Below are 26,793 nucleotides of genomic sequence, written 5' to 3'. Positions count from 1 at the left end.
GTGAGATTTCCTAGCAGAAGAAAAGTTCTGAAATGTGGTTGCTCATTCTCTGGAATCCCCCTTCCTTTCGATATGGAAGGCAGGCTCAAGGGTCTACAGCTGGTACAAGGTTAGAGTTATGAGTCATGCTCTTGACAGAAGGCCAATAACTGCCTCCATGTCTGAGCAGGCTCTCACTGGTCCTGCACATTACTGGTCTTGGCTTCAAAATAAGATTTGTGCATCAGTCATGCTGGCACAAAGACTGCTAATTAAATCAACACCCTCTGTGTCCCCAGGAGCCTTTCGAGCATGAGTCATTGCTCCTCAACCGAAAGGATCACAAGCTGACCAAAGCTGAGAAAAAAGCAGCAAAGAAAAGCTATGAGGAAGACAAACGCACATCAGTCCCCTACACCCGCCCGTCGTATGCTCAGTATTATCCTGCCAGCGACCAGAGCCTGACCAGCATCCCTGCCTTCAGTCAGAGAAACTGGTGAGTCACTCAAAAGGCAGGATCTGCTGCTGGGCCAGGCCCAGACACCTTTCATCTGGTTCCTTTTCTAAGCAGAGCGAGCTCCTTCAACTGCTGTTCTGTTGTAGGTACCAGAGCAGTTCCCGGGTTTTAAATGACTCGGATCGTGACTGTTCTGGCTGGAAGAGTGAGCTGCTGGCCTTGTGACTCAAGAGACCCCTGGTGGACCCCTGGGGGGTATCACCTGTCCTGGGGAGCAGGGGAACAGATTTAATACTTTTTTCTTAAGATTTTAATGTAGAAAAAAAACTTGCCAAGTAAGATTCTAAAAGAAATGAAACCATGTAAGATTTTACATAAGACACTGATTTTGTGTGAGTGGATTTGTAGATTTTTATATAGTAAATTGAAGATACTCTCAAATAGAAAGTTACTCCTTTTCAAAGTCTGTAGACTTTTCACGTCTGTGTCATTTTCTAAGAAATTATTGTCTGGGAGTGTCTGCTCTTATTCCCATTCCTTTTTTTCTCGTTTGGTCTTTTTTTTGTGTGTAACAGCCAGAGTATCCTAAGAGAAAAAGAGAAAAGCTGTGTTGGAGGAAGATGTGATAAATGGTCCAGACTGGGCTGTGGGATGTCAGCTGTGTCTCTGTCCCAGCTCTGACGCTGTGGAGTCATCAGCTTCTCACAGCATCTGATGAGCTGTACCACAGTCCTGCTGGTTCTTTATCCTGTCTGGGTACTTGTGAGCAGCCATCCTGCCCACATTCTTAGCCCAAGCCCCTGCCTAGTATAAGGCTTGGGCTGAGTTGTTCCTATTTCCCTTCTGACTCTTGATTCTGTGAGGAATCTCACTGACAACTGATCAAGATTTCTAACTCCTAGCCACCCTGGGAAGACAGTGAGGAAATGGGCACCAGACCTGTGATATATGACTTACCTGGGAACCTGGAGTTTGCAAGTGGAAAGGCCAGAAAGACCTACAACTGAGAGCAATGTGACTGAGGAGACGTGAGGACCAACTGCAATAGTAGAGTGGAGTGAAAGTGGTCTTCCGTGTGCAACCTTTTTTTTTTTTTTTTTTTTTTTTTTTGACAGGCAGAGTGGACAGTGAGAGAGAGAAAGGTCTTCCTTTTGCTGTTGGTTCACCCTCCAGCGGCTGGCGCACCGCCCTGATCCAATGGCAGGAGTCAAGTGCTTATTCTGGTCTCCCATAGGGTACAGGGCCCAAGCACTTGGGCCATCCTCCACTGCACTCCCTGGCCACAGCAGAGAGCTGGCCTGGAAGAGGGGCAACCGGAACAGAATCCAGTGCCCCGACCGGCACTAGAACCTGGTGTGCCAGCTCCGCAAGTTAGCCTAGTGAGCCACAGTGCCGGCCCGTATGCAACCTTCACTCGGATGGTTGGGGAAGACCATTCCAGTTAAGGTAGTCTCTTTTCTAGGCACAGAGGTCAAAGGTACAGACTTCAGAAAACTTACAGTGATTCTTTTGTGTATGCATATGTGGAGTTTATTTGTAATGCCTAGACAGTGATAAAAAGGAAAACTTGAATCAGGAGTAACTTTCTCAAAGCACCAATATCTGGTTGAAAGGAAGGTGAACATCATTGGCTATGGGGTAACATTTTAGCATGTTGGTAATTAGAAACACTCAGTCAGTGCTCAGGCAGGTTGTGGCACTGTGCCATTTGGAAACCTGGCTGTTATATACAGTGCTATGACTGCTGCTACTTTTGTGGTGGTTCTGAGTAGAGGGACACCCTTGAGTAGCCCAAACAGAAGCCTGGAGGAACTTGATGAAAATATTCCACTGTGGCCTGAAGAAAATTCCCCCCTTACTGCATCTTTGCATCACCCTGATTTTCCCTCTTCCAAATTCTAGAGAAGCAGATGCTGCCACACATCCCCAGAAAGGTATCATTCCACTAATGTCTAGTACTACTAGACTCCAGGAGGCTTAATCCCTCTGTCTTTTTCTGCCTCTCTGTCTCAGTCCTACCTCAGGTTCTTTTAAATTGACCAGACTCTGCAGGTTCTTCTGATTTTTCTTCCAGTGGCCACTGAGGGCTTAGAATGGTACAGTTTGGAGAGGCCCTTCAGCCTTTCTGCTTCACTCTTAGTGTGTTTTTCTTTCTCTCATAGGCAGCCAACACTGAAAGGTGATGAAAAGCCTGTGGCCAGTGTTCGTCCTGTCCAGTCCACTCCCATCCCAATGATGCCCCGGCATGTCCCACTGGGAAGCAGCGTAAGCTCTGCCTCCAGCACAAATCCATCCATGAACTTCCCGATCAACTACTTGCAGCGTGCGGGAGTCCTTGTGCAGAAGGTGGTCACCACAACGGGTGAGGAACTCCTGGATTCTGTGCCAGAGTGCTGCCCCATGTTAAATTGCTTTGTTCATTCGAGAAGTATTTATTAAACATCGTTTGTGTTCTTGGCCTTACAATGCTTTGCACTGTAGGTAAAAATAGAGAAGACAGCAGTCCCAGATCTTGAGGAGTTTGTGTTCTGGTGAAATATCTTAAGTATTACATAGAACTGAATTTTTACGTTTGACCACTGCAGGGATTCTGGAAAGGTCCCTGGAACAAATGTTGGTTCAGAAGTTCAAATGTGCTGAGTCCTGCTTGACTGTGGGGGGTGTCAGGACAGCAGTCACGCTCACCATGTAATTGGAAGACCTGAATTGTCACCTGCATCTTTCTTTTTTTTTTTTTTTTTTTTTTTTTTGACAGGCAGAGTGGACAGTGAGAGAGAGAGACAGAGAGAAAGGTCTTCCTTTGCCGTTGGTTCACCCTCCAATGGCCGCCGCGGCCGGCGCACCGCGCTGATCCGATGGCAGGAGCCAGGATCCAGGTGCTTTTCCTGGTCTCCCATGGGGTGCAGGGCCCAAGCACCTGGGCCATCCTCCACTGCACTCCCTGGCCACAGCAGAGGGCTGGCCTGGAAGAGGGGCAACTGGGACAGAATCCGGCGCCCCGACCGGGACTAGAACCCGGTGTGCCGGCGCCACTAGGCGGAGGATTAGCCTATTGAGCCGCGGCGCCGGCCTGCATCTTTCTTTTTGAGTTTGATAAAGATGAGGATGGTGAGCCAGTGAGTGGTGGTGGGAGATGGGTAGCCCATCTTCCCATGAATTTCATTCTGTGAATCCGGGTGATGGGGAAGGAAAGCATTTTGTGATCCTGTTTTCCATCTTTTTATTAGAAATGCTCAAATATATACATTTTAATGAAAATATTTTTACTTTTTTGAGAATGAATATAATGCCCATTCATTGTAAAAAATTTGAAATGAAGGATGGATATTATGGCACATTAAGTCACTGCCTGGGATGCTTACATCCCATATCAGAGTGCTGATTTGAGTCCTAGTTTACCTCACTTCCAATCCAACTTCCTACTAATGTGCCTAGGAAGGCAGCAGGTGATGGCTTTAATACTTGGGTCCCTGCCACCCACATGGGAGACCTGGATAGAATTCCTGCCTCCTAGCTTTGGCCTGATTGAGCCCCAGCTGCTATGGGCATTTGGGGAGTGAACCAGCAGATAGAAGACCCCTCCTTCTGTCTTTACCTCTCTGCCTGTAACTCTACCTCTCTAAATACATAAATAAATAAATATAAAAATTATTTAAAATATTTGATTAACATGTAATACTTGTACATTTTTATTTAAAATTTTTGTGTAACATATAATTTTTTTTTTAAGATTTATTTACTTATTTGAAAGTCAGAGTTACACAGAGGAGAGGCAGAGAGAGAGAGAGAGAGGGAGGTCTTCCATCCGCTGATACTCCCCAGTTGGCTGCAACCGCCGGAGCTGTGCCGATCCAAAGCCAGGAGCCAGGAGCTTCTTCCAGGTCTCCCACGTAGGTGCAGGGGCCCAAGCACTTGGGCCATCTTCTTCTGCTTTCGCAGGCCACAGCAGAGGGCTGGATCGGAAGTGGAGCAGCCAGGTCTTGAACTGGTACCCATATGGGATGCCGGAGCTACAGGCCAGGGCGTTAACCCGCTGCGCCCCAGTGCCAGCCCCAACATATAATATTTGTATAGTTCTACATAGGGCAGTTGCTTGTTGAACAGTGTACTTTAGCACTCTGCTGACTCTTGAAAATACCCTTCCCCAGCAGTGGGGTAATGCCAGTAAGGAAGAGGAGGAGGCCACTGTTGGAGCCTAAAATGATGTGGGATAGATACATGCTATAGTTTAGGGAGGAGGGAAAACATACCATCATAACCATTTGATCTAAAACGTTTTCCAATTGAAAACTCTTGGAATTTTTCATGAAATCAAGGGAAGTTGATGGAGAGATGATCAGATTTCTAAATAATTTCTCATCTTCGCAGTATCCTCTGTGAAGACAGTTGTGAGTCATCCTGATTCCTTTGCCTTCTCTGATCCTCTGCTTCACTAAGAGGCTTTAGGGAAGTCCAAGAGGAACAGGAGTGGATATGGGACTTCGCTTTTTCTTTGCTTCCTTCAGTTGGGACCTGTGTAATCTAGATTTGAAATCTGTTTTTCACTAGATATTGTTATTCCTGGGCTCAACAGCTCCACAGATGTTCAGGCAAGAATTAATGCTGGTGAGAGCATTCACATCATCCGTGGGACAAAAGGTGAGCACATGACTGGGACCCATGCTCTGCCTTAGTTGAAAGTGTTGGGCTGGGAAACAGAATAAATCCATATAGCTTTAGCTGGGAGAGGCTCATCTCATAAGAACGTCACATTTCAGGGAAACAAGAGAAAATGGCATTTCTGGGAACTTAGCAGAGTTGGTTTGAGCCCCTGGGATATTGGTCAATGTATCCCTTGAAAGAGGGAAAGTAGAGTCCTTGTTTTCTTGTATTTTGCTGTCATTTCTGTGTTGAATCTTAGGATGGGAATGACTGAACACAGGGAGATCAAAACTGGAGGGAAAGAATTGGAGAATGAGATTCAAACTCACATGTGCTATTGTGTTATCTGTACCTACTTGCTTGGAGCAGGTGGTTGTCCCTAAGAAGTATATTCTGTGGATGGATTAGTATACGTAGGTTGTGTGATAGAGTTTAAAAGTCTGCCTCTGCCTTTGTTCTCCTTATAGAGGGAGACTAGAGGGCTGGGATGAAGAATCTAGGATAAACTGTCAAAATGGAATCTGAGCCTATCATTCATACTAGCCTTAAACTAAGGCCCATCACTGTGTGGGGCACCATGAAGGTTTTTCGTTCAGTAGGGAGATTTCACCCTAACCTCTCCTGGGTTTGAGTACCTTTAGGCTTATGGGAAGGTACTATGAAATACATGGACACATTGAGATAAGTGTACTCAGTATTCCTACTGGGTTCTTCTAGCCTAGAATAGGGGTTGGCGAAGGATGAGCCAGGACCGTATCCAGCCTGCTGCCTGTTACTATATCTGCAAGCTAAGGATGGGTTTTGCAGTTTCAGTTGGCTGAAGAAAAACCTAAAGAGCAATATTTTGTGACATGTGAACATTATATGACATTTACCTCTCAATGTCCATAACTCAAATGTTGTTGGAACATAGCCACGCCCAGCTGTTTTCGTGTTACAGCACAGAGCTTGGGTAGTTGGAACAGAGACCTTGAAGCTTATGAAGCCAAAAATCTGTTTTGCCTTTTAAGAAAGTTTGTCAGCTCCTGGCCAAGAGACAGCTTGACATTCCAGGAGACTGATCAAATGACATTCCTAAGGCTGAGAAGGTAGAGTGGTGCCCTGTGGGAATAGATTGCAGGTCTTAAATTATTCTTCTCAGGGGAGAGTGTGCTGAGGCAACAAGGCACTTTTCTCTAAGAGGAAGAAGAAGGCCTGGGCAGAACCTGGGAACATAGGTTATCAACTTGTTTTCTCTCACAGTGCCCTATTTATTCCCTCTATTACCTTTCACCTTTCCAAATATTTTCTGGGGTAATTAATCTTAGATTTCCCACTAGAGGTTAAGCTTCATGAGACAGGATTGCTTTTCTGTCCTACACTCCCCGATACCTTAGTGTCTAGAACAGTGCCTGGTACATGGTAGGCCTGCCTCAGTGCTTGTGGAATAGATGAGGATATTAGGGGTCACTAACTTTCTAGCTACTCTACTCCTTATTTCAAGGATCTTGAGAAGAAAATATAGTTAATTTTATAGCTAGTCCCACTCCATGATGCCTCATTTCCCAGGGTTGGCTATCACATATCTGCTTAACAGTCTTCCTTGTGTTTCTTAGGGACGTACATCCGTACCAGTGATGGGCGAATCTTTGCCGTCCGGGCGACTGGTAAGCCAAAGGCCCCTGAAGATGGTCGGATGGCTGCTGCAGGTACCATGCCTTTTACTTTCCATTGACCTACACAATATTCTTTGCATTTGGTTTAAAATCAGCCTATTTTATTTTTAAGGACTATATATATATATATATATATATATATATATATATATATAACTATATATATATATAGTTCACAATTCAAAAGGTACAAAAAGGGATTAAAGTAAAAAGTAAGTTTTTCTCCCACCATGACCCCAGCCATCCATTGCTTCTCCTTGGGGCTGCCCCTTTCATTTTTGTTTGTTTTAGAGATATTCTATACAGAGCATAGGATCAAGTGTCTGTGTGTATGCATACACATTGAGTATGTTCATATAAACAGTACGTGCACACACCACTTTGTATTTTTAAAATAAATCCTGACATCCTATAATATATTGTTTACCTTTTTTTTTTCATTTAGTAGTCATAGCTCACTCCACAGCTTTCCTTCTAAATATGTCCCATTGAAGGTTTACACAGAATGAGGTATAAGCATAATGAGTTACCTCACTTCCCATGAGTGTGCATTTACCTCTTACTGCACCACTCTGACACTGCTGTTTCACAGATGGGTGGGTATATTTGTAGAATACATTCCTATGGGTTGGGTGGCTGGGTCACAGGTATGTGTATGGCACATTAAGGATGTTGCTAACTTTTGCCAGATTCCTCTCAGTCAAGGTGGTTCTCATTTATTCTCCTGCTGGGGTGTGAAAGCTGCACTGCTCTTGTACTCAGCTTTGTGTTCTGGAAACTTTTATACAGACAAGTTGGAAGAACAGTACACAAACACCCATATACCCTGCATATAGGGGCTGGCGTTGTGGCGCAGTGGGTTAAAGCCCCAGCCTGCAGTGCCGGCATCTCATACGGGCACCAGTTTGAGTCCTGGCTCTTCTTCTTCCTATCCAACTCTCTGCTATGGCCTGGGAAAGCAGTAGAAGATGCCCCAAGTCCTTGGGCTCCTGTAGCGATATGGGAGACCTGGAGGAAGCTCCTGGCTCCTGGCTTCAGATCAGCTCAGCTCTGGCCATTGTGGTCATTTGGGAAGTGAACCAGTAGATGGAAGACCTCTCTCTCTGGCTCTACCTCTCTCTGTAACTCTGTATTTCAAATAAATATAATAAATGGCACAGTAGGTTAATCCTCCGCCTGCAGCGCTGGCATCCCATATGGACGCCGGCTCTAGTCCTGGCTGCTCCTCTTCCAATCCAGCTCTCTGCTGTGGCCTGGGAAAGCAGTAGAAGATGGCCAAGTGCTTGGGCCCCTGCACCTATGTGGGAGACCAGGAAGAAGCACCTGGCTCCTGGCTTTGGATCAGCACAGCTCTATCTTTTGTGGCCATTTGAGGAGTGAACCAGCGGATGGAAGACCTCTCTCTCTGTCTCTCCCTCTCTCACTGTCTGTAACTCTACCTTTCTAATAAATAAATAAATAATCTTAAAAAAAAAAAAAAAACCCTGCATGTGTATCCAATGATTGTTCATTTTTGTAACTCTTCTGTTTTTCCTTCCCTTTCTATTATCTGAGCCATTGTAACTTGAGGGCATCATGTCATTTATCCATAAGTATTGCACCACACATCTCCTAAGAACATTCTCCTTTCAGCTATGGCATCATTATCACATGTTTTATTTTTCATTTTTTAAGAGATTTATGTATTTGAAAGGCTGAGAGAGAACACATGTTTCCATTCACAGCTTCACTCTCCAAGAGCTCTCAGTAGGTAAGACTGGGCCAAGCCAAAGCCAGGAGCCAGAAACTCTATCCAGGTCTACCACGAGGGTGTGGCAAAGACCCAAAGCTTGAGCCATTCATCTGTGGCCTCCCAGGTGCATTAGCAGGAAACTGGATCAGAAATGGAGGCAGGACTCAATCCCAGGCACTCTGATGGAGGGTGTGGGCTTAACTCACTGTGCTGCAACACCCACTCCCATTATCACGTTTTTTAAACAAGTTAATAATTCCAGAATATTACCTAGTATCCAGGCTATACTTCACATTTCTTAGTTAATCCCAGCTGTCTTTCTCAGCTGTGGATTTTGTTTTATTTTTAAATCAGATGGTCTGCCTTTTAACTTCCTGTTCCTCTTCCATCACCATGGTCCTTCCCCACCCCAGTCACTGTCTCCTGCCCCAGAAAAATGCTGAAAAGGTTTTTTTTTTAATAGTTAACCTTAATGTTTCTTTTTTTTTCTTTAAGATTTATTTATTTATTTGAAAGGCAGAGAGAGAGAGAGAGAGAAAGTCTTCCACCCACTGGTTCACTCCCCAGATGGCCACAACAGCCGGAGCTGTGCCATTCCAAAGCCAGGATCTCAGAACTTCTTCAAGGTCTCCCACATGGGTGCAGTGGCCCATGGACTTGGGCCATCTTCTGCTGCTTTCCCAGGCCACAGCAGAGAGTTGGATCGGAAGTGGAGCAGCCAAGACTCAAACTGGTGCCCAAATGGGATGCTGGCACTGCAGGCTACGGCTTTACCCACTGTGCCACAGTGCCAGTCCCCACTCTGAAAAGTTTTAAGAATGGTATCTTAGAAGCTGTCGCTGTAGTGTACATAGTAGGCTAAGCCTCCACCTGCAGTGCTGGCGTCCCATGTGGGCACCAGTTTGTGTCTCAGCTGCTCCTCTTCCGATCCATCTCTACTATGACCCAGGAAAGCAGCGGAAGCTGGCCCAATTTCTTGGGCCCCTGCACCTGCATGGGAGACCCAGAAGAAACTCCTGGCACCTAGCTTCAGATCAGCATAGCTCCAACCGTTGTGGTTTTTTAAGGGGTAAACCAGTGGAATGAAAGACTTTTCTCTCCATCTTTCCCTCTCTCTATCTGTAACTCTACCTCTCAAATAAAGAAATACAGTCTTTAAAAAAATAAATAAAAGAATGGTCTCTTAGTGCTTCATATCCATTCTTTCAATCTTAGTAGAAATTTAGATTGGGGAAGCTGGGGTACAGCGATGTTGCATGGTTTCTAGGATCAGAGGATTCCTTTCTGTGTGATTGGGTCAGATTGACTGAACAGTATTGTTTGGGCATCAAACCATTAGAATGCAGGGAATGCAGGATAGGCTTTCTTAGGTAGAATTCCCTTCTACCTCTCTTCTTTCCCTTATTCTGATTCTCATTTACCTGCCTTTTGTCTCCAGGTTCCCAGGGGCCTTCTCAAGAATCCACAAGCAACGGCAGACACAGTGCCTCATCACCCAAAGCCCCTGATCCTGAGGGGCTGGCCAGGCCCGTCTCTCCTGACAGCCCGGAGATCATCAGTGAGCTCCAGCAGTACGCAGATGCAGCTGCTGCCCGGGAATCCCGTCAGAGCTCCCCAAGCACCAATGCCGCCCTGCCTGGCCCTCCGGCCCAACTCGTGGACAGCAGTGCTGTTCCTGGGACAGCTCTTGGGACTGAGCCTCGACTTGGGGGTCATTGCCTCAATAGTTCCCTCTTGGTGACTGGCCAGCCCATTGGTGGCAGGCACCCAGTGCTGGACTTAAGGGGCCACAAGCGAAAGTTGGCCACTCCACCTGCCGCCCAGGAGTCAACCCGTCGGCGGTCCAGGAAGGGCCATCTGCCAGCCCCCGTGCAGCCGTATGAACACGGGTATCCAGTCTCTGGCGGGTTTGCCATGCCACCCGTCTCCTTAAACCATAACCTCACCCCCCCCTTCACCTCCCAGGCTGGGGAGAACTCCCTGTTTATGGGTAGTACCCCCTCCTACTACCAGCTGTCCAATTTGCTGGCAGATGCCCGCCTGGTATTTCCAGTGACTACTGACCCTCTGGTGCCAGCAGGCCCCGTCAGTTCCTCTTCCACGGCTACCTCAGTCACTGCCAGCAACCCCTCTTTCATGCTCAACCCCTCTGTGCCAGGGATACTACCCAGCTATTCACTCCCATTCTCGCAGCCACTCCTGTCCGAGCCAAGGATGTTTGCGCCTTTTCCTTCCCCTGTCTTGCCCAGCAACCTTTCGCGGGGCATGTCTGTCTACCCAGGCTATGTGTCCCCACATGCAGGCTACCCAGCTGGTGGCCTCCTCCGGTCCCAGGTGCCTCCGTTTGACTCTCACGAGGTCGCCGAGGTGGGCTTCAGCTCCAATGATGATGAGGATAAGGACGATGATGTGATAGAGGTCACTGGGAAATAGCTGGGGAGTCCCTCCCCACCTCACTCAAGGCCCCCAGCAGGTTGCCCCACAAACAGGAAGGCAGTGATCTGGGCTTTGTGAGAATAGGGCACTTGGCAGGACGGAAAAGGACAAATTCAAAGAAGGGTGATTGGTCATGGTGTTAGGGCTCTGTTGCTGTTTAACAAAAGAGGCAAAATAATAATAATAATATCCAACAGAGCAGCAATAGGGAGAATTCAGGGACCCAAAACAGACAGGGATTAGAGGGGCGTGGCCACCTGCCTCTCTCCTCCTTCCTGCCTTGCTTATGCTGTCTGCTTGCTTGCCCGCCCGCCCGCCCGAGTTAGAAGCTCGCATCCCATTTCTGTCTTTGGGAACATTCTCTCCCAAGAAAGCTGCCTTACTGGGTAACTTAGCTTGGCCTAGGAAGGGGAGGGGAGGGAGGGAGGGTGAGTGAGAGAGAGAAGGAGGGTGGGCAAGGGGAGCAGACTGAGATCCCGTGGGTCATGGGGTCATTTTAGGGGGTGGGAAGGAAGCAGACCAGGTATGTGTGTTTCTGAGTGTGTGTGTATGTTTATGTATGTATGTACATGTGTGCAACAGAGCAGGGGTGAAGATGGGAGGGGAGGGAGGGAGGAACCAAGGGGGAAACTAAAAATGAATTTATCTTTTTTTTATAATGCAAACCAGAGTGTGTTGGCCACTATTAATGTAAACATCAGGGTGAGCCTGGGAGTACAGCCATGGAAATCACAAGTTTCCTTCTAAGCTGGGTGAAGAGAAGGCCTAGCTAACTGAAGTCACTGGTCTTCAAAACCATGTCTGTTTTAGAATTTGGGGGAAATCATGAGAGAAAATGGGCATTACTAATCTCTTCTTTTCCCCAGTGGCTGCCTCTGAGCAGGGCTCCCTTCCCAGCTGGGCGGCTGTGTGGGAAGGAAAAGCACGGCCGTGGATGAGTGAGAGCTGGTGGCGTTGTGGCTGGAAGAGACTGACCGAGCCCCTTGCAGCCTGCCCTGCTGGCCTTTTTCTTCTTCCCTTCCCTGCTAGAGAGCTCCATGTTAATTTATTTCTTATGGGCAATTATTTATTGTTTGGACTTTTCATGTGTCTTTTTTTTTTTGGGGGGGGGGGGACAGGGTGGATAGGGGTAAGGAGAGTAGGAGATAGAAAGGGAGGGGAGTTTCCAGATATCCCAGACTCCGTAGCTGCTGGTGAAAAGAGTCTTGGGTGGATGGTGAACTGACCAGGGAAGAAGACTTAGGCTTGACCACGGTTTTGATTAAACAGCTGCTTTTAGGAAGTGGCCCCTCAGGAAGATCAGGGAATCCTGAGACTGGATAGTGAGCGGGGAGACTTATTTAGCAGAAACTGAAACTTAGGATCATGAGGTTTGTTACTGGGAAGTTGATGTGGAGCTGTGTCCTCCTGGGATGACCTTAGAGGCTGTCTCTCCACCTTGAAAGGTGAAGCCATGGATAGGAAGCTGCTGGCCTGAGGGAACAGACTATCGTTGTCCTTGTAGGAAAGGTCTTGGCTTTCCCAGCCAGTCAGGTGATGGATGTGGTATCTCCTGTTTCCATCTTGGAGGGAACACAGAGGAGCCCTGCCTCAGTAGGAGCCCTAGGTCTGGCTGTTATCTTAAAAGAGCACATCAGTCATTCTGAGTTCCTCCTTTCTTCTTCCCAGTGCCGAGGGAGGGGCATCTAGTGCTTCAGCATAAACACTGGCTGTCTTCATGTTGGTGTGTCTGTGTGCCTCCACCCCCAAGACTGCCAGACAGTTCTTTATGACAAACAAACCTTGTCCGCCTTTAGAGCTTTCCCACCTGCCCATGGCTCCTTCCTAACTGGGCAGCTGCCGAAGGCAGATTAGCCAGGTCATCTCGATAGTAGTCCTGCAACTCTCATGACCAGCCCATTTCCTCTGGGCCTTAAAGACTTCGGGGGACTGTCCCCAGAGAACAGACAGGAAGTGTTGATGGGGTATGTGTGTTCATGCGTATTTCTGTGCTGTCCCAGACACCTAAAATGGAACTTAGGAGCTTTCTTTGTTTTCATAAGCACTCTGTCAGACACTTAACTCTGCTACTCATAGAAGCCTTAGATCTACAATTTAGCTATGCAAATTATTTTAATAATTTAAAAATAGCAGTTCCAACCAGTGCTTTCTCTTTCAGATGCTTCCCAAGAATGGGTGGTGAAGGGACTCAGTTGGAGTAGGCACTCAGGTTGAGATTGGTGCAGTAGGAGTGAACTAGCACAGCACACACAGAACCTGGCTTACACTGAGGCCTCTCAGGTGCTGGGGCATTGAGATTCCAGTGTGTGTGTGTGTGTGTGTGTGTGCGCGTGTGCGCGTGTTGTTGTTGTTTTTGGGAGAAAAGGAGTATTTATTTGTTCACTTCTAAGATACACTGCAGCAGTCTCTCAGAGTCCAGAAACCAGTTCCTGGAAGGAAGGGCTTTAGAAGTGGCAAGGAAAAATGAATGGGTGTTCAGAGGGGCAGCACATGCCTGCTCGCCACCCACTAGTCCCAGGGGCTGAGTCTAACTTCAGCTCAGCAGAAGCTGTAATTCTGGGAGCCTGGCCTGGCTACATAAGGCTTTCTCTGATATGTGGAGCTTCTGTTCCATAGAGAGTTTGGAATGGGGTCATGGGAAATTGGACTGCTCCCACTTGTGGGTTTTGCTTTTTGTTTTTTGAAGATGTGAACCTGAAAAGAAACTGACTTTTCTGCTGTCTCCAAGTGTGCTGGTAGGCACAGGTGCATGCTTACCAAGCATTTGTATGTGTTTGAGGGAATCAAGAAAGGTCTCAGAGCCTAAGAACCCTGTTCGACACTTTGACATTAGGTGGTGTTCCCATCGAGTCCTGAGTGAAGGAAGGCTGGTGATTAGAGGGAAGGCAGATCAGGTCTGGCATTTTCCTTCACTGCATCTTCCGTCGAATGTTGTTAAAGGCCTTCCAAGGCCTATCCTTCTGGGTTGGCCCAAGCTCTTAGCTTGGGAAGCACCATATACATAATAATTCAGGATTAGCATTTGTAGTGATGCTTGATTTTCTTTTCACCATATCTTGTGGATAAAAATTGACCTGGGATGAAGTAGCTATTTGATAAAAAAGTAAGTGACCCATGTTGGGTCAGATCTTTTACTTAAAATCGGCTCTCTGCAAAGTCCTCACCCCTTTGAATTGTGCTTCTCAAGCACCTATCTCATCATCTCCTGACTCTGTCACGTCCTTGGAAATCCCTTCCCTAGGAATTAGTGTGTAGAGTCTATCTATTTGTGACTCACAACTAAATATGAAATTTCCCATTCTGGAAGCATAAAACAAAGAGCTGGGGTACACGTTTGCTGATTGGCTGAAAGAACTAAGCTTTAGCAGTCTGGGCAGGAAAGTCATCCTGAAGCTGTCAGCCAAGCAGGGCCCTCTGTGACAGCCCCTCCAAGCCTGTCATTGCTCTGGAATTGAGTCCTCAGCCATGGGAAAGGTCTTCTGGGAATTTACATTCCTTGTTTGTGGTGTTCCTGGATAGGACCTCCTGCCTCCTATTTCCCTTTGATTTTCCGGAACAGTCTCTCTCTTCTGAGCCATGGCCTTTGTGCCCACAGCTAAGTGGCTCTTCCCCTACTAAACCTACTAAACCTCCCCCAGGAAGTCAGCACCTCAACGTCTCTGAGAATGCTGTGCTCTCCGTGGGCCACCTTCAGACTTCCCTCCCTACCTGCTCTTCCCTCTTGCCCCGTGTATTCCACCGTGACCGGTTCATGTCTGTCCTGTGCCACACGCCTGGCCCTAGGCCTTTCATGACTACCCGAGTCTTACAGCGATGAACTTCCTGAGCAGGCAGTATCGAACTTCTTTCCACTTCAGGGACCTGAGTCTGCTGTGTTCCCTTCTCGCGGGTCTCTGAGATAATAGTAATCCATTGTGTTGGGGGCAGATAGCCAGGCAGGCTGCAGGGTCTGGGATGCAGAGGACTGGGGGAAGGTTTGGGTACTCTCTGCTACCACTACTGGGATGATATTTACAAGAGCGGGGACCTCTTACTGTGACCTGACCCAGGATCCTCCCTGGAAGAAAGCCTAGCCCAGCTGTGTATGTGTGTGTGTGTTTGTGTGTGTGTGTGAGTGAGAGAGAGAGAGAGACTGTGTGTGTGTAAAATGACTTATCTGGTTGTGTTACTCAGGGTGGGCTGGGGGCTTACCAGAAGAATCCTCCCCCAGTCTGCCCAAGACAGGTTTTTCCTTGTACCCTCTTGAGGAGTTGGGGGTGAGGGTCCAGGTGGGTTGAGGGGGTCATAATGGATAACCACTAAGCCCACACTGCTGCCAGGGGGAATGGGGAGAGATGAGGTGGCCCCAGGGACCTGGCACCTGGCTTTGGTTTTCCGTCTTATTTCCTCAGGACGCCCCTGAGGCCTGGGACCTGCGCCTGGCTTTGAGGAGCATCTGTGGCTGGGTGGCCCAGCTGCTGGTGTGACCATGGGCTTCCCTCCGCTCTCAGCAGGGCAGGCGCTCCTGCCCCACAGACCGGGCAACTGGCTGTTTCTATGACGTATTTATTTTTACTTGTGTTTCATGTCACTTTTTTAAAAAAGCAAACAGAACAATTGTAAGTCAGTATAACTGCCTATCAGTTTTCTTTATTTCTCTTTTTGTAAAATAAAATTTAAACTCAAGAAGGCAGTGTTGTTTGATAAAGCATTTGTCTGGATAGCACCCAGGGCGTGGTAGGCACTGGATAGTACCTGGAGGTGAGAAAGCGGAGACATAGCACAGATAGGCTGCTTCTGCCTTTGCTTTCCTGAAGAGTTCTGAGTAAACTGGGCCACCACTGCATTTCAAGGCTTGGAACAGCCCAGCTGACTTAGAGCAGCTTAAGGCTGGCCCTTCCTCAGCCATGGCAGGTCCTGCAGGGCAGTCCTGACCAGGCTGTGAATGGCCAGGACCTGGGTGTTGTATCATCACCTTCTGAGATTGGTGTCTTTGAGTGGCTGTTGGCAGCGTGTGCTGAGCATCTTAAGCTTCCTGTGTGTTTGGTTTTCATCTGAGTTGCTGAATCTAACCACTGTCCCTCAGAGAGCTAACTTGGGCCATAGAGTGAGGGGCCCCAGGGACAGAGGGGACAGCCCACTCTGGCTCCCAGATTTAATTTCTTTAAGGGGAGGAGCCCTGGGGGAACATTGTCTGGAAATCATTTAGAGGAAGGCCAGAGGAGTCAAAGGCCAAGTCTGGGATCACAATAGGGAAATATGTGCTGTTGGGACATAGCCCTGTAAGTGAAGGGTGGATGGAGCAAATGGCTGTGCCATTATGTCTCAGACCTATTACCACGGAGTGAAAAAAGTGCCTTGTGAAGTGGGCTGCTGCCTCCTGGTGGCCAGCTGAGGCCTTGCACTGTTGGAAGCACCCTGTGATGAAGTCCTGGAGCATGCTGATGCCTGCAGCTGGTCACAGGAGGGGTCTCCTTCCACCACAGAAGTGCTGAAGCTCCTAAGGCACACCCTTGGGCTGTGATGTGGAGCTCTGGAGTTCTCTAGCCAGGCCAAAGGAAGTCAGCAGAGAGAAGATGCGGGAAGGGCCGCTCCAGACTGGTTTCCCAAGAAGCAGGAGTGTTGGTTGTGGACACGCGAGAAGCAGAGACTGTGTGCCTCTGAGCCAGTGCCATGCCCCCTCTTTGTCATAGGAAATGCTTTCAAGTCAACAGCCCACTTGGCTGGAGCATCTGAAGGATTTGATTATGTGCTTGACATTCATGGATAAAACAGAACTGCCGTGACCTGCTGGCCCAGTCCTGAATGCCTGTGCCCAGTCTTCCAAGAGTGCTGGGACAGGCTTGGTTGTGCAGCTGAGGGTCAATCTTCCCTGCCCCGGTGGGAAGAATGTGAAGCGGGTGAAAGGATGCCAGGATTACCACTGCCTCTGCCCAGCCTGCCCTTTGGCTGGTGCAGGAGCGTTACCCACAAGATGTATGGCCCCATGGCTGCTGACTTCCCATGGCCACCTTCCTGGTGACCCCCTTCTCAAACAGGCGTCCTTGTCGGAAGCACTAAGATGGCTTGTGGCTCAGCCTATCTTGTTTCCAAACTATGGGCATAGCTGTCATCTTCCCTTCCGCCTCCACAGCAATGCTAAGTCTCTCGGGAGGGCAGGGTTTTAGCTTCCGGAGTCTAGCAGAGTGCTTTGTGGCATGGCTGAAGACGGAAGCTGTCTTCAAGGAATTTGCACTTGACCTGGGAGTTACAGGGGTTGCGCTACATCAGGGCAGACCAGCTCCCCCTGGCCGCATCCCCAGCACCGAGGGAGGCCCTGGCAGGGAGGCATCCTGTGGAATGCGAGCTTCAGGACGGCAGGGCTGTGGCTTTGCCCACTCAGTGTCCGCAGCCCCTGAAACTGCCCTGACAGGGATTGGTACTCAGTAAATACCAGATGGATGAATGGCCGGATAAGTGACCACCGCTGTGCTCCCAGAAGGGGAGTAGCTGGTGTGAGTTGAGGCAGGAAGTAGGTATTTGCGCCGTCCACAGGTTGGATCCACCAGCTTCTTCCCTGAGCTCTCAGATCACGCGCTCTCAGCCACAAAACCGGTGCAAGAGGCCCTGCCTTGTTTGGTAACCAGGTCTGTCACGAAGCCTCAGCGAGTAAGTGCCTGGAGTCGGAGTGGTACAAATGCTAAAGACTGGTAGTACTGTGCTGCGCCCCCTAACGCACACAGTCCCGGCTTCCTGGGCCCCCGGCCTGGCGCTCGAGTGCAGACCAGCCGGCCCACTGCCCCCAGCCCCGGAGCTGTGGCTGAGGTGATCAAAGCCCGCCCAGCCCAGACCCTCCTGGGGACTGGCGCGCGCCCGTTGCCATGGGGACTGGGCGGGGCAGGCCTCCGCCCTCCGGGTCCCTACGCACGCGCCCACGGCCACGGCCACGTCCCGCCGCGACAGGGGGCGGAGCGGAGCGTGAGCGGCGAGCGCGCGCAGGCTCCGCCACCGAGCCCCAAGCCGCTTGCTCCGATCGGCGTCCGCGGTTTGCGGCTGCTGAGGTGAGGGCCGGGCCCGAGCAGAGGTGTCCGCGCCAGGGACCACTCCCTTCCGCCTTGGCGTGACCGCCGGAATCCCCGCTGCCGGGGCCACTCTTTGCATAGCGCCTGGCCCTCAGTAGGTCCCGGCTGGGTCCGAGGGCCTGAATGCGACCTTGGGCTAGCTCCTACTATCTGGGGCCCGCCCATCGCCTCAGCGGCGGCTATAGGACAAGTCCCCGGGGCAGCGGAGCTGGAGGGAAACGGAGGCAGGAGTCACGTTTTAACTCCGCCCCCATCCCGAGGCCGCGCCTCGCTGTCCGGGCTGCAAACTTTAGTGTCTAAGTTACGGAGGTGCGCGGGCTCGGTGAGGTCGAAGGCGAAGAGGAGGGGGCTGGGCAAGCTTGGCGAGGCTCCGGTGAGCTGGGGCTGGGAGCCGGGAGTGGGAGGCGGCGACCTTCCTCCCCCGCGGGCCCCGGGGCTTCCCGCTCTCCGCCTGCGCCCAAGTTTTGCTCGCCGTCGGGCCCTTTAAGAGCCCGGCCCTCGGCCGCGGCGCACGTGAGCGGTACCAGGAAGCCGACGCCGGCAGCCGGCTCTGACGCTCCCCTGCACCCAGCAGCAGGCTTCCATCCCGGGCCCCTGACCCTAGGGGAAGCCGCGGCCTGAGAGAGGGCACAGCTGCCCGAGGGCGGCGGTTTCAGCGCCGGGTGCGGTGGTCGGATCCCTCCAGGAAGATGGGGCAATAGCGGGGGCCCTAGTGAGACGCCCAGACAGTGTGGGGCTGGGCTTGGCTTCGAATGCCCCCAGGGGGCCTGAGGATGGAGTACGGGTGCCTGTGGAGGCCCCCTGTGGGCGTGCCCTAGAAAGTGGGTAGCAGGGCCGGGTGCCCGGCTCCCCGGTCTTTTCCTGGGCTGGGGTGACTGTTGCTTTCTGCCCCTAGCCTGGAGCTGTTGGCCCGTGCCGCGCTGGATGCCATGAATTGCTAAAAGAGCCTGGCTTTTCAGGTGAGCCTCCCCAGCCCTTCCTCGGTTTCTCTTGGATGAGAAGGGGACTATGCATCCCCTCTCCAGGCTCCTGTGCTAGTCAAAGCTCTGGGCACCGCAGGCCTCTACCCCACCTCGTCTTTCTGAGCAGCTTGGAAGGAGAAAGGAAGAGAAAGAGAAGAGCTAAATTCCCTAGAGGGTCAGAAAGTATGCAGCTGCGAGCCTCCATCCAGCCTGGTGTTCAGAGATTTCCTTTTCTTTTCTTTTGCTTCCTTCCTTTCGTCTGTATGTTTTGAAGTCAGTCACAGAGAGAGAGGTCTTCCATCCACTGGTTCACTCCCTAGATGGCCACAACAGCCAGGGCTGGGCCAGGCCAAAGCCAGGGGGAGCCAGGAGCTTCCTCCAGGTCTCCCATGTGAGCGCAGGGGCCCAGACACCTGGGCCATCTCCCACTGCTCTTCCCAGGCCATTAGCAGAGGTAGAGCAGCGGGGACATGAACTGGGTGCCAGTATGGGCTGTTGGCACTGCAGGTGATGGCTATGAAGCCAGGAAGCGGATGGAGGGCCGGGGAGCAGACTGCCGAAGTTCCCACCGCCCACCCACCCGCCGGCGTTCTGGTCGAGGTGGCCGTGTTCAGGACCTGTCAGAACCTTGACAGTCTCTTAACCTCCAGCTGCTTGTTTCCTGATGCATGCCTATATTGCTGGATTGCTTTGAGGACTAATAAAGTAGCTGCATCCGAACATTTAGGCAGTGCCTGATATAGAATAAGTGCCCAGTTAAAAATCGGTTGCCGTCATCAAAGAAACAGCAGTGGAACTAACTGCAGACAAGAAGAGTAGGATGCAAAAAAGATAATGAAACTGACAGGCAGGCACTGATGAGTAAGAGGGTGTCATAGCACCAAAGGCTTAAAAATTTCCTTTATCAGGGCTGGTGTTGTGGCACAGAAGGTTAAGCTGCTTCCTGCAAAGCCAGCATCCTGCATGAGCCCCAGTTCAAGTCCTGGCTCCTCCACTTCTATCCAGCTCCCTGCTTATGCACCTATAAAAGCAACAGAAGATGGCCCAAGTGCTTGGGCCCCTGCCACCTACATGGGAGACCTGGATGAAGCTCCTGGCTCCTGGCTTTGGCCAGGCCCAGCTTCAGCCATTGCTGCCATTTGGGGAGTGAACTAGCGGATGAAAGATATCTCTCTGCCTCCACCTCTCTCTGTAATTCTACCTTTAAAATACAAATAAAATAAATTTTTTAAAAATTAAAATTTTAAAAAAATTTACCTTGAGGCCGGCGCTGTGGCGTAGTGGGCTAAGCCTCTGCCTGCAGCACTGGCATCCCATATGGGTGCCGGTTTGTGTCCGGGAAGCTCCTTCTCCAATCCAGCTCTGTGCTTATGGCCTGGGAAAGCAGTGGAAGATGGTCCAAGTGCTTGGGCCCCTGCACTCACATGGGAGTCCCAGAGGAAGTTCCTGGCTCCTGGCTCCTAGCTCCTGGCTCCTGGCTTTGGCTTAGCTTAGCTCTGGCTGATGTAGGTGGAGCTGCAGGGGGAGTAAACCAGTGGTTGGAAGACCTTTCTGTCTTTTCCTCATTCTGTAACTCTACCTCTCAAATAAATAAATAAAATCTTTTAAAATTTTTTTACCTCCTTTGTAAGGCAAAAATTAGGCTCAAAAGACAATTCTTTTTCTTGCTTTTTTTTTTTTTTTTTTTTTTTTTTGCCAGGCAGAGTTAGTGAGAGAGAGAGAGAGAGAGAGAGAAAGGTCTTCCGTCCGTTGGTTCATTCCCCTAATGGCTGCTATGGCCAGCGCTACGCCAAACCAAAGCCTGGAGCCAGGTGCCTCCTCCCGGTCTCCCATACGGGTGCAGGGACCCAAGCACTTGGGCCATCTTCCACTGCCCTCCCGGGCCACAGCAGAGAGCTGGACTAGAAGAGGAGCAACCAGGACTAGTACCTGGCGCCCCAACAGGGACTAGAACCCGGGGTGCCGGCACCGCAGGCGGAGAATTAGCCAAGTGAGCCATGGTGCCAGCCAAGACAATTCTTTTTCAACATAAAATCTTTTTTAAAAGATATTTATTTATTTATTTATTTATTTGAAAGGCAGAGTTATAGAGAGGGAGAGATGGATCTTTCATTCGCTGGTTCAGCCCCTAAATGGCTGCAGCAGCTGGAGCTGGGCTGATCTGAAGCCAGGAGCCAGCTTCTTCCAGATTTCCCACGTGAGTGCAGGAGCCCAAGCACTTGGGCCATCTTCCACTGGTTTCACAGGCACATTAGCTGGGAGCTAGATTGGTAGTGGAGCAGCTGGGTCTCAAACACCCATATGGGATGCCAGTGTCACAGGCGACCACTTTTCCCATGCCATAGCTCAGGCCCCAGCACAAAATCTTAAAACCCAGAACCCATAGGGAAGACATATTTCCGTGGACCTAAGTTTTCCACAGAGCTGAAGTGTTGCCTTTTCAGCTCCAAAACCCTTTAAGTTTTAAATATTAATTTAATTTAGCTTTAAAACCAAACGTTTAAGAAGAGAGATTTTCCATCTGCTGATTCACTCCCCAGATGCCCGTAACAGCCAGGACTGGGTCAGGCTGAAGCTAGGAGCCCAGAATCCCAGCCAGGTCTCCCATGTGGGTGGCAGGGACCCAAATACTCGAGCCATCATCTGCTGCTTCCAGAAGGAAGCTGGAAGCAGAAGCTTCCCAAGCATTCCTACATGGGATGCGTGCACCCCATGCAGCACGTTAACCATTGTACCACATACTCATCCCTAAATATTAACTTTGAATGCCTGGAGTGAGAATGTTCCCCAGTGGCTTGCACTCTTCCCTTGCTGTTTCAATGGTTTCCTGCATGCTGGGACTTGCCCCCCGCTGGGCGGCTCAGGTCAGTCCCTGTGTAGAAGAGGGTCCCAAGCTGCATGGAGGACTAGGCAGCCTACCTCGAGTGGCTCACGCAGCAGCCTCTGTGTTGTGTTCCTTGTGTGTCTTTCCTTCTAGCAGCCTTTCCTCCTCCTCCCCTTCACTGTTCCTCATCTTTTATGGGTTGGGAATGGGGATGAAGCTTGTCATTGTTGGTGGTTCAAGTCTGGGAAGTTTGGTGCCGGACTTCGTTCCAGCTGCTCGGGCTGTCCTGGTCTGATCTCTCACCTGGTTCTGAGTGGGTGAGCATGCTGAGCTGGGCAGCAAGGTTCCTGCAGGTCAGGTGTGCGTAGCAAAGCACAGTGCACTATGAAGGTCTCTCTCCATGGCGCATTGTCCCCCTGGGTTTTGTTTCTCGTGGTCTCCCTGTCTGTTGGTAAGTGTTTAGATGCTGATACTGCCCTGTCTTTCCTCAGCCTCTGGCCAGGCTGGGCTGGCAGTGTGGGGGAAATGCAGGCTGGCTGGTGTCTGACCCGTCATGAGAGAGACTGGTCAGGGCCAGGAGTATGACCTGGCTGACTCACTCTTGTGCCCCTCTGTGACTCAGTTTCCCCAGGTGTGACCAGGGCCGCCGGCTGACAGAGCTGCTCCAAGAGCTTCAACGACTGTGATTAAGAAATAAAGAGGCTTGTGGCTTCAGTCATCTTTTATAGCTCCCTTCCAGGTCACTCTGTGTGTAAACACCTCTGGCTCCTCCCCCTCCTGGGTCAGAGCACCTAAGGCAGGGCTGAGGTTGGGCCAGAAGCAGCTGGCGGGCAGGGCCGGTAGGCACGTTGGTCAGAGCAGGCTACCAGCCTCCTCTCCCTTGTCTCCTTTGCAGCTGCCTCAGGGTGCTGTGTGGGGGGCCTGGCGCCATGTCGGACCTGCTGCTGCTGGGCCTGATCGGGGGCCTGACTCTGCTGCTGCTGCTGACGCTGCTGGCCTTTGCCGGGTACTCAGGGCTGCTGGCCGGGGTGGCAGTGAGTGCCGGCTCACCCCCCATTCACAACATCACTGTGGCCTACAAGTTCCACGTGGGGCCCTATGACGAGACCGGGCAGCTCTTCACCGAGAGCTGCAGCATTTCCCCCAAGCTCCGCTCCATCGCCGTCTACTACGACAACCCCCACACGGTAAGGAGCCGCCATGGGGTCCTGCCCCATAGGTGGACCTGGGCCAGGGCAGTTTGGGTTTTGAGGAGGATGTGGGAAAATCTTTGACCTGGCCTTGCAGGCCACCTCATCTCTGTCTGACCTGGGATCCCCTTCGAGATTTATCCTGGACTTCTGCTCTCTTGGGCATCTATTTACTTGCTGGCTTCTAGCTCTCTTGACTCCCCGTGCTCGTGGCTACTCATGGATTTCTGAGTGCAGTGGACCATAGCACTCTGAGTCAGTAGCTTCTGCTAGGACTTTGGTCCGCTGCCTCCTCTTGCTGTCTCTCTCGTTTCCATGTCCATTCGGGACTGGGGTGCTAAGGACAGGCCGTTCAGATTCTGCCCACTCTGGGATTACATCTTCTTTGCTTCCCTTGCTCTCCCGCTGTGGCTGTGGACTCTCAAGGCCTGAGAGGGCAGCCCCTGGATATCGGGCTTGGAATCCCACCTCTCCAGCCATCTCGGTGCCCCCTGACCAGCAACAGGGCATTTCCTTAGCCCTCAAGCTGTCTGGTTGGGAGAAGGCCAAGTGGAGCCAGATGAGCTGTTCAGAATGCCCAGGATACTGGAATCAGAGACTCACGCGGCATCACTGGCACCCTGTGGGCGTCTGGCTGTGTTAGTGCCTGTGGTGAGTCAGGGCTTGCCCATGTAGACTCTGCTGTGCTACAGGGTGGTGCTGCCCACAGCGGGCTGGGCTGACAGCTCTCCGAAGAGTTCTGCTGGGCCACACCAGACCAAGCGTTGGGAACCCCAGCTCTGACTTCCCTGCCTGGAGATGGGTGCGGGCAAGCCCTGCAGCCGCCTTGCTGTGGCCGGAGCTCCTGGTGAAGCAGGATCGTGCTGATTCTGCCTCTGTGCCAGGTTCTGCTGTACACCTGCACCCTAGAGCTGACTCAGAGTGGCACTGCCTTCAGGAAGCTCCATGTGTTTGGCAGATCAGCCCCACACAAGCGATTCTCCCACAAGGCACTGGGCTCAGCGTCCTCGGAACTTGGAGCTGCGGATTCCAAGAGGCTGCCTGCGGCTTGCCCCAGGGGCCTCAGAGAAGACGTGGAGTCTTCTGGGCCTTCACACCGGAGTAGGATTTTGCTCTGCTACCATGTGCCACTTAGCAAAGACGGCTGCAAGAACAGAGGCTGGAGACCTGGGATAACAGGGGAAGTGTGGCCATTGGGCATGGTGGGCAGCAAGAGGGGGAGGGTCCAACAGGTGGGAGGAAGGGCCCTGCCCACATCTGCCACTCTTGTTTCAGGAAACTGACTGGAGGGCATGTGGGGAAGGGAAGCAGACGAGGCAGGGAAACCATCACAATGGTCAGGCCGGGCCCGGGTGGGAGGATGAGTGGACACTGAGGTTGTGCAGTCAGGTGGCCCGGAGGTGGCACTGACTGAAGTCGGGGGCACTGGGACCTGAGTGGGATGGGCCGGCCCTGGGCTGTGGGAAGCTCCTGGACCAGATGCCGCCTCCCACCCCTGCAGGCGGGCTGTTGGGTAGGTCCCTGCCCTTCCTGTCCTCTCCCTTGATCCCTAGCCCATGTGGAGCCTGCTGCAAGGCTCCCGTGAGAGGGACGAGAGTCCTGTGGCTGCCTCTTGCCTCTTCGGTGTGGCACATCTGCCTGTTCTGGAAGCAGCACGTTGCCTCTTGGGTCTGAGGGACTGTGGCCGGAGAGCAGGTTCTGGTCCTGTCCCGAAAGTGTCCCAGTGTGTGATCTTGGGTATCTCTTTCTGAGTCTCTGTTTCCTCACCTGCAGAGTAGTGATAAAATAGGAGTACCTGAGTCACAGGTGCTCTGCTGGCCAAGTGAGGTGCTCCAGGTGAGCCATCCTCCCCAGCACCTGGCTGTCACGTACGCCAACAGCAAAGCAAAGGGTACAAAGCACTCAGGCCGAGCAGCTGGGACCCAGGCCTGGACCCGTGGCCCAGCACTGGACCTGTCGCTGGCACAGAGGATGAATGAATGGGTCAAGGTGGCCCCTCTGATTTGAGCCGGGTCACTCCTGAAGATACCTATGTCTGCGTTCATTGCTGGATCACACCTTGGCACCTGGGATGGCTCAGGGACACTGGGTCCCCACCTACTTTGGCAGCTGGGCAGTTAATTCTCTGCCTGGTGGAGATCATAAAAGGTTCAGGGAACCTTGGACCCTAGGTTTAAGGTGCTCTTGGCTACCACAGACTGTCTGGTCAGTCAGGAGCTCAGGCCTCCTGATCCATACTCCTGATATTACGGAAGGGGAAGGAAACTGAGGTTCCAATAGCAGAAGCAAGGTACTGTGGTCTCAGACTTTTCATTTTTCATTCAGCAAAGGTGTGAGCATCTGATTATGCCAGGCTCTGTGCTGTGCGATGTCAGGGGAACCTGGAGGAGGGGCCCCCATCTCAGTGCTGGAGAAGCTGAGGACTCACTCTCGCGGCCCCAGAGGTTGCCTCCACCAGCAGCGCTCATTGGCAGTGTCCAGCCTGGCACCATGCATATTCTGGTTCTCAGAGGAGGACAGGATCTGGGCAGCCCTGTTGACTGTCCCAGCCCAGCACAACAGGAGGCAGAATCTGCTTCTCTGTGAGTGTGGGGAGGAAGTGAGGCTGTTTGTGTCTCTTTGTGTGGGGCAGTGAGTAAGCAGCTTACAGGTGCACCTCACTGTTGATGCTGCCCACCCCCACAAGGTGGTACTGACAGCTCCCCAGCCACACCCACTCCTGGCCTCAGCTCCTGTCCCTAGCTGGCGGGGGGCAGGGGCTCATTCCTGAAAAAGGCCTGGTAAGGCCCTGACTAGTCTAACTCTGGGCCCAAGAAGTGGCAAGAAAGGCCATCGAGGCAGGACAGAAGGTGTTGCTGTGGACCCTTTCATGCCAGATGCTGCTTGAGCTGTTAGCCCCATGTCCCAGAGTCCTGTGCGGAGGAGGCTGCAGGGTCTGGGCTAGGGCTTCCTGTGAAGCAGGAGGAACGGTTCCATTCTCCATCAGCAAAGGGCTTGGCGTGGTGGGGGGAGGGTCGAGGAAGGGCAGGGTGTTGGAAGTGGACCAGATCGTGGCTGTGGCTCAGTGGTGTCCCTCCCCTGTCCAGGGCCCAGCATTCATGGAGTATGGATCATTTCCTTCAAGGTACCTGAGGGAGTGGGGTGAGTGCCAGAGACCACGGTGAGGTGTAGGTGGCTGTCTAGGGATCTGCACGCCTCCCCCCAGCCACCCTTACACACCGCCCCACACTGCCCTTTTGTAGCTGGGGTAGGGCCCTGCCTTAAAAAAGCTGCTCTGGCCTGGCCACGCTTCTGGGGTGGGTGTCGGGGGTGTGGAAAGTGACGTTAGCCTTCCCTTCTGGGCCTGGCCCTCCGGGAGCCTTCAGTGTTGGAGGGGAAGGAGCTGAGAGGACCCCGAGCACCCCACTTGATCCTGGCCACCTCCGGCCTGTCAACAGGTAGGTCCTTGTAGCTGGGCTGTTTGTCATTGTGCCTGTGGGTCTGTCCTGGCTACCAGCCTGGCCTGCCACCTCCTGCCCCACCCTCTCCTGCCACCTCCGCTGCTGTGTTTGGGGCTTAAGCAACCTGCCTGCTTGCCCTTGTGGGGCGCCTGGCAGAGGCAAGAGCGGTGTGGCCACCAGTTTTCCCTGGCTGAGATGGGCTAGGATTTGCTGCTTATACTTCCCCACCTGGAAGGAGAGTTTGCCCTTGTCCTGGGTGGATGGGGGTCGGGTGGCACTTTGGGTCTGCCTTCAGGGAGCTGGGCAGTCAGCGAAGCCCCCCTCCCCCACTTAGTTCGCTGAGACTTGAGGCCCAGGGTGCAGGGGCGGAGGCTGTAAGGGTTCTGACTTAGGCCCGTGCCGGTCCCCTGCCCCCTCCGCATGTGGGCCTAGGCCCT

The 26,793-nt window shown here is 51.7% G+C and overlaps 2 protein-coding genes across 8 annotated transcripts in view; both read left to right on the top strand.

The window, feature by feature from the left end:
* RAD54L2 (RAD54 like 2) overlaps positions 1-15,565 on the top strand; it is a 151,328-nt gene extending 135,763 nt beyond the window's left edge. For all 5 annotated transcript variants that reach the window (XM_008260727.4, XM_070050757.1, XM_002713224.5 and 2 more), the window contains 5 exons: positions 279-475; positions 2,599-2,798; positions 4,985-5,074; positions 6,673-6,765; positions 9,903-15,565. In XM_008260727.4, the coding sequence (XP_008258949.1) occupies positions 279-475; positions 2,599-2,798; positions 4,985-5,074; positions 6,673-6,765; positions 9,903-10,897 (1,575 nt within the window). In that variant the 3' untranslated portion in view covers positions 10,898-15,565. The remainder of the gene's footprint in view (positions 1-278; positions 476-2,598; positions 2,799-4,984; positions 5,075-6,672; positions 6,766-9,902) is intronic.
* A 2,202-nt stretch (positions 15,566-17,767) lies between these two features.
* TEX264 (testis expressed 264, ER-phagy receptor) overlaps positions 17,768-26,793 on the top strand; it is a 29,371-nt gene continuing 20,345 nt past the window's right edge. Inside the window, exons 1-3 of one of the 3 annotated variants that reach the window (XM_008260731.4) lie at positions 17,768-17,919; positions 18,836-18,899; positions 22,622-22,913. In XM_008260731.4, coding sequence (XP_008258953.1) covers positions 22,656-22,913 — 258 coding nt within the window. In that variant the 5' untranslated portion in view covers positions 17,768-17,919; positions 18,836-18,899; positions 22,622-22,655. Of the gene's footprint in view, positions 18,314-18,468; positions 18,603-18,835; positions 18,900-22,621; positions 22,914-26,793 lie in introns of those variants that run through there. The other 2 variants (XM_070050763.1, XM_051852397.2) reach the window with 2 other exon arrangements.

Source organism: Oryctolagus cuniculus, chromosome 10 (assembly GCF_964237555.1).
Source record: "Oryctolagus cuniculus chromosome 10, mOryCun1.1, whole genome shotgun sequence".
In the NCBI taxonomy this organism is placed as follows: domain Eukaryota; kingdom Metazoa; phylum Chordata; class Mammalia; order Lagomorpha; family Leporidae; genus Oryctolagus; species Oryctolagus cuniculus.
The sequence above is the reverse complement of the archived record's forward strand: the minus strand, read 5'-3'. Positions and strand labels throughout refer to the sequence as shown.